Raw genomic sequence first — 6,149 nt, forward strand, 5'->3', positions numbered from 1 at the left:
CCATCTTGGTGTGTTGACATGAACTTCAGTCAGTTCCAGCATTAAACAATGCAGGAAGAGCTGGCTAACATACTCTGGGGTGCTGCATGGCAACGTGTAAAAATGTCAACAGGGTGTGGTTACTTCTATTTGAAATGAAGAAAGACATGCTGGCACTTCTAGCAGCAAAGAGGTTTCACGGTATCTTCAAGTCCCTTGGTCTTTAAGATTCAAGCTAACAGTGAGGAATGACATAGGAGATACATCAGGTAACACATCGAAACCAAATCAGGAAGGCAGAAAGGCTGAAAATCTCGATGAACTGTATAAGAACCTAAAACACCCTGTCAGAAGGGACCATCACAGCAGTAAAATCTACACAAAACAAAATAACAACTGAAAAACCAAACCCAACACTACAGCAAGCTTATAGACATGGCACTCAGCAAGAAACAAAAAGGAATTGAAAAACAAGTTCAGCACAAGTAGCAAAGGTAGAGGTCCATTGTACAGTTTAACATATGATTATCGGGTCAAGGCAGGCAGAAGATGGGCCCTCCATAAAATCAGACTCATAACTGGAGTAATGTCAGCCCCTAAATACCCTTATGACATGTCGATACTCTTTTTTCAGAGCCACGCAGGAAAATGTGAGAGGTGACTCTACAGACTGAATGTTTGTGTCCCCCTCATCCCCAAATTCATGTGTTGAAGCCTAATCCCCAGGGTGATAGTATTTGGAGGTAGCGCCTTTGGAAGTTAATTAGATCATGAGGTTGGAGCTCTCGTGATGAGATTAGTACCCTTATAAGAAGAGACATGAGAGAGCTGGCTTCTCTCTCTGCTCTCTGGGCCACATGAGGACACATCTGTAAGTGCTGTTTACAAGCCCGGATGCCAGCTCTCACCAGATACAAGTCTGCTGACACTTTGATCTTGGACTTCCCAGCCTCCAGAACTGTGAGAAATCAATGTTTGTTTTCTAAGGCACCCAGTATGTGGTACTCTAACAGCCCGAACTGACTGAGACAGTAACCAACCACCCAGGTAATGTGCTAATGAGATGATTCTTCCCAAACAAGCACCAGTCCAGTTCAGTAAGGAGATGTGGGAGGACAGCAGAGGAGGTTTCTCTGCCTCAGATTGTAAAGAACACGGGGAGAGTACATACGAGATGGAGAGAACTGAGGCTATTGCATCAACATTTTTAATTCTTCTAAGTAGTAATGTATACAGCTAGAAGTTACCCCTGGAATGTCCTGTTCATGAGAACTGGATAGGCTTTTTCAGTCTGGATCTGACAGGCTGGTATAACTGGTTCTAGATACTGGTTGGTATTAATAAAGCCAAGATTTGTTCCTTAGGTATAGAAAACTATATGTCATTAAAAGATAAATGCCTCAGTTTAATAAACAAAATGAAAGAAATAAGTCCAGAGAAACATTTCAAATTCAAAAATCTATGGCAAACAATGAACTCTGTTACTGAAAGCCTCGAGAAGACCTCTTTCTGGGTCATGGTTAGATTTTTATTTAACGGCTTCTTATCACCATCTAGCTCAAATCTAAACATCTTATTATTGTCGCCACCTGTCTCTACAAGAGTATTCTCATTTCCCAATAAACCTGCTTTTATGCCCTCTGTCCCAGTCAAACCCATCCCTGACAATTTTCTCAACAAGGTGATTTCCTTCTAGTTTGGTCCCAGCCCTTGACACAATGAAACCCTATGCCCCTTGAAAGGAGTCTCCAGACACTGCCCCTCCAGGGACTGAAATGAACCACGATCTTGCCTGACCTGTACCTTCAATCGTTATTTTCATTATCCTTCTTTAAACCAGTCACTCCATTCCTTCAGTGATTTTTCTTTTAACAGCAACTTCATATTTACATTACTCTCAGCCTGGAAGGCATGTGAGACTTTTCTAGGCGCTAGCTTAGCTAATTAGCATGACACATTTGGCTATATAGTTCTCCAAGACAGCGCTTGGTATGGAAGATGCAGTGGCTGACAGGGGAGGTTAGGAACAAAGTCTCCCACGGCAGTTTCCTCTCTGCACCAAAGCCTAAACTTAGAATAGACTTTCTCCTCCAAGCTGAAGGAAAAAGAAAGGCAAACATACCAATGGCTTGAAGAGAAAAGGAAAAAAGATTAAAACGAAAAAAATTAGTCTTTTTTTTTTCTAAACCGAATTCTGTTTTTTCCTTTATTTTTTTAAAAAAATGCACTTATCCACATTGTTTTAATTTTTCTTCCTTTGCTTACAGCATTATAATCAGTATTTGCAGACAGTGTCTTTATGAAACATCCAGTGTAATTTTATGAAACATCCAGTGTAATTTGAATGATGATTAGTCTTTTCAAAAATAAAAATCTTTAAATAAAATGTACTTAATTAAATTGAGAAAAACTTGTGTGAAGTCAAGATTTCTGGAGAGCTGCTCTCTGGAGAGCTAGATGCTACATGAAAATTAGGAAATAAAATTTATGTTCATTGGAAAAGAAATGGGAAGCATTTGAAAAATAGTTCAGGAAAGTCTTCCTTTTATAATGCTCTGTAGTGTGAATTTAATGATTTAATGTGCTACATGTCCATTAGTGCCAATATAAACACTGTTATATGTATTTCATTCAATATTTTTCAGTTTTCCAATTAAGAATACACCTATGTCTAAACCAAATTCTTAGTTGCACTGAAGACAGGTAGATGGGAAATGACGTGTGCAGGGGAGAGAGCCCTGACCAAGACTTTGCTCAGGTTAAAGGAAAAAGGTTCTGCTCTTGGGCTCATAGCTCTTTATTTAGCAGAGTTCTTTAGTGAGTTTGGGGTTGGTCATGGAGGCAAAACTGCTTGATGTGAGAGAATAACAAAAATTTAGAGACTGAGAGGCCAGCATTTGGGGTGAGGGGTGGCCAAGAAGATGGTGACAAGCCAGGGCCTGAAAAATAGTGCCACCATCCTGATATTTCTCCTGGTGGAGGAATAGCTGGTAAATTGTTATGACAGTGTCGCTTAGATTTCTGGTTTAGTCTATCACCTACTCTGTGCTTTTCTGCAATTCCCTTAGGTTACTCCAAACCTTCAGTAAAATTCTGCTATATCCAACAGGATTGTGTTCATGGTATTAGAAGGAGGGGGCGCTGGTCTCCAACATGAGGCAAAAGGGACCGAGAGGAGGCTATCAAGAGAAACAGAATAATGGTTTGCATGGGTAGGTCAGAACAATGCCATTTCTGGAGAAAGCAACTGGAATACAGGACTGGAGGGAGAGAAGGGCAATTTTCCAAAGTAGATTGATTGAGGATTCCACTGTCTTATTTGCACATTAAAGAGAAGTTTCAGAAGGCTATAAGATTTGAGGACATCTGGTTCATATTATTGCATACTGGCATTAAAATAGTTAAAACACTTGAGTTTTCTGCTAGTCCTAAGGTTTCCAACTCTGTTTCTCAGACTAGTAAAATTTAGGGACTGTCAGCTTTTTATTGTATTATGCAAAGATATTTTAAAAACTATCACCATTGTTTCATAAAATAAAGGGCATTTTAACATACATACAGGCAAAATGGAAAGAGCATAATCTCAGAACAATTTTTAAAAACTTTGTTTTTATCTGAAATGACCTCACATTCAACCTACTAAAAAGTATATTTGATTTAGTTTTAGCTTAAAGACTCCTTAAATCTTTTTTCAACTATTTATTCATTTTTTTCAAAAACATTAGTAAACCTGTTATGTGCCAAGCACTGTGCTAGGTACTAGGGTATAGAGTGGACATAACTCTGCCCCCATCCTCAATATCTCACGGTTTTCTGGGAAAGTCAAGTAGGTGTCCCTAACTGCAAACAGTGCAACGTGTGCTGAGGTAGAGGAACTCACTGAATACTGTAGCCAAAAAGGTCCAAAGAATAGTAAAAAAAGCAGTCACTCTATCTCTAAGCAGCAGTGTAAGAAATACTAAAGCCTGATGTAGGGTCTTACTTTGCACACATCATTTGAGTTTCCTTACCAATGATTTAGGGGGAAACTGGCAGTACACCCCAGAGATCATGGGGTTTTTCAGACATTTATTTATTCTGAGCCAATAACAGGGCTGGGAACACACTTCAGGTGCAATGTCAGCTGGTCCATACAGCACACAGAACTGGAAAAGGTGGGTTACAAGGAATGTGGGGAGTAAAAACTGCCCCCCCCCACTTGTCTACAGTGGAATGGCTCTGCACACAGCCACTCTGCTTACTTCAGGAGTACAACCTAAAGGTCAGCGAGGGACAGGACAGGGTAAGAATATGGTGACATGGTCCATGGTGAAGACCAAGCTTAGGATCTGGTGCCAGACTGGAGATGGTGCACTTGCTCAGTACACACACTTGGGAAATGTCTGGGAGTGGTGATGGGCACACTGGTCCCTCTTGGCTAAATACTACCCCAAGCTACCAGGTTTCTGAGTTTTGATCCTAAGTGAGAGTTAGGGAGGCATATCATGGTATCCCAATCATCTGGTTCTGGAATTTCCCCAGTGAGTAGGGAATGCTGGCATAGTAAGGGATTACATATACATTCATACATATGTATACATATATATACACATTCATTCACATACGTTCATGGGAAGAAGATCTAGAGGCAGGTACACTGGGGAGTTTTCTCTTTTCTCTGTGCCTCCTATTAGAGGGGAAAAGCTAACTGTATGCGTTTTCTTACATTATACAATCAGAGTATATGTGTCAAAGGGGTAGTTGCTGGAACAGTCCTTTCCTTCCCTTGGCTCACCTCAATTTTTGTCAGAAATAGGTCTAGAACTTTCACTCAATTATCCATCCTTGTATAAAATCAAAACCTGGATAAATCGGCTGATGGCTGCAGTTCCAATATCTTTGGCCGGGTCTTCTGGCTTCTCTGAAGCACAAACGTGTGACAACGGTACAGAAACGCAGGCAGTGACTCTTGAACACACAGAGGTTCTGCAGCTTGGTCCGTTCTCACACATTCCCATTTTAGATTCTGAGCAGCTCTCCCTCCCCATGTGCTATGAAATAGAAGTCTGGCAGAATCATCCAAAAGAGGTGAGGTTCCTTCCCCGCAGGGGATTAGGAACAGAGGTGTGGTCCTTTCCCTCCTCAGCCTTAGAAATCGTGACCTCCCTAGAGAAGGGCCCAGCAGGGGGCCAGGACCCGCAGACGGTGCAGGGAACCAGCGCCCCTGCAAAGCCCAGAAATGCCAGAGACCAGGCCGGGAAGGCGCGAGAGGAGGCGAAGGTGTCCCCGAGGCCGCTAGCAGAGGATGCGGCAGCTTGGGCAAGGCAGTGGTTGCTTTGAAGGAGAAGGGAAACGAGGGTCCCCTGGTCCCTGTGGTCTCCCGAGGTCGATTCCCCAGGGACCCAGAGCAGCGACGGGGCTCTGAGATCTGGCAAGTTCCTGGGAGCGAAGGGAGCGAGTGTCTTACCTGGCCGGGCTGGCTAGTGTAGTTGAAGGAGTAGATGTTCTCGGTGCTGAGGCTCACCACCCCGTTGTAGATGCGATCGAACTCAGCGCCCCTGGCGGGGTCGCGGGGGTCGCGGCGCCGCGCTAAGGGTTGCGCGGGGAGCCCGGGTGCTGCCGGCGGCAGAAGCCAGGGCAGCGCGCAGAGCAGCGCGCAGAGCAGCGTGCAGCCCCGCATGGTGGGCGCCGCGCCCCAGGGGAGGGGGCGAGCGAAGAGCCGGTCCTTCCAAAGCCCCTTGCGGGCCCCGGCGCCGGCTGCAGCGCAGCGCAGCGCAGGCGATGCCTGGCAAGCCCTGCCGACGAGTGCTGGCAACGCGCTGGCGAAAGGCTGATCAAATATTGATGCAGCCTCCTGGGGTCTCCACGGAAGGTCACGGGGCGGAGGTAGGGGTTGCGGAGGATAAGGGGGCCGGGGGCTGCTGCTTTGCTTGCCGGCTTCTAAGTCCGTTTCCTTCCCCCTTTCTCATTTCTGAGAATCCCCCACTTACCCAGCCAGAATTTCAACCATCTCTTCCCCGTCAACCTCAAAAAAAAAAAGAAAAAGAAAGAAAGACAGAAAAAGAAAAAATTGCATTGGAGACATTAAAAAGAAATATCCACTAGTCTTGAAGAATCAACCTGACCAGCCATTGAGAGGAAATTCAGTCAGTTTCAAATAAATAGGCACGTGGCTGCAAGCGAAGAAATAG

The 6,149-nt window shown here is 44.2% G+C and overlaps 1 protein-coding gene across 3 annotated transcripts in view; it reads right to left on the bottom strand.

Moving 5' to 3' along the window:
• SIDT1 (SID1 transmembrane family member 1) overlaps positions 1-6,149 on the bottom strand; it is an 87,828-nt gene extending 81,679 nt beyond the window's left edge. For all 3 annotated transcript variants that reach the window (XM_036851657.1, XM_036851656.1, XM_036851655.1), the window contains exon 1: positions 5,426-6,149. In XM_036851657.1, the coding sequence (XP_036707552.1) occupies positions 5,426-5,638 (213 nt within the window). In that variant the 5' untranslated portion in view covers positions 5,639-6,149. The remainder of the gene's footprint in view (positions 1-5,425) is intronic.

The sequence above is a fragment of the Balaenoptera musculus genome, chromosome 4 (assembly GCF_009873245.2).
Source record: "Balaenoptera musculus isolate JJ_BM4_2016_0621 chromosome 4, mBalMus1.pri.v3, whole genome shotgun sequence".
Classification (NCBI taxonomy): domain Eukaryota; kingdom Metazoa; phylum Chordata; class Mammalia; order Artiodactyla; family Balaenopteridae; genus Balaenoptera; species Balaenoptera musculus.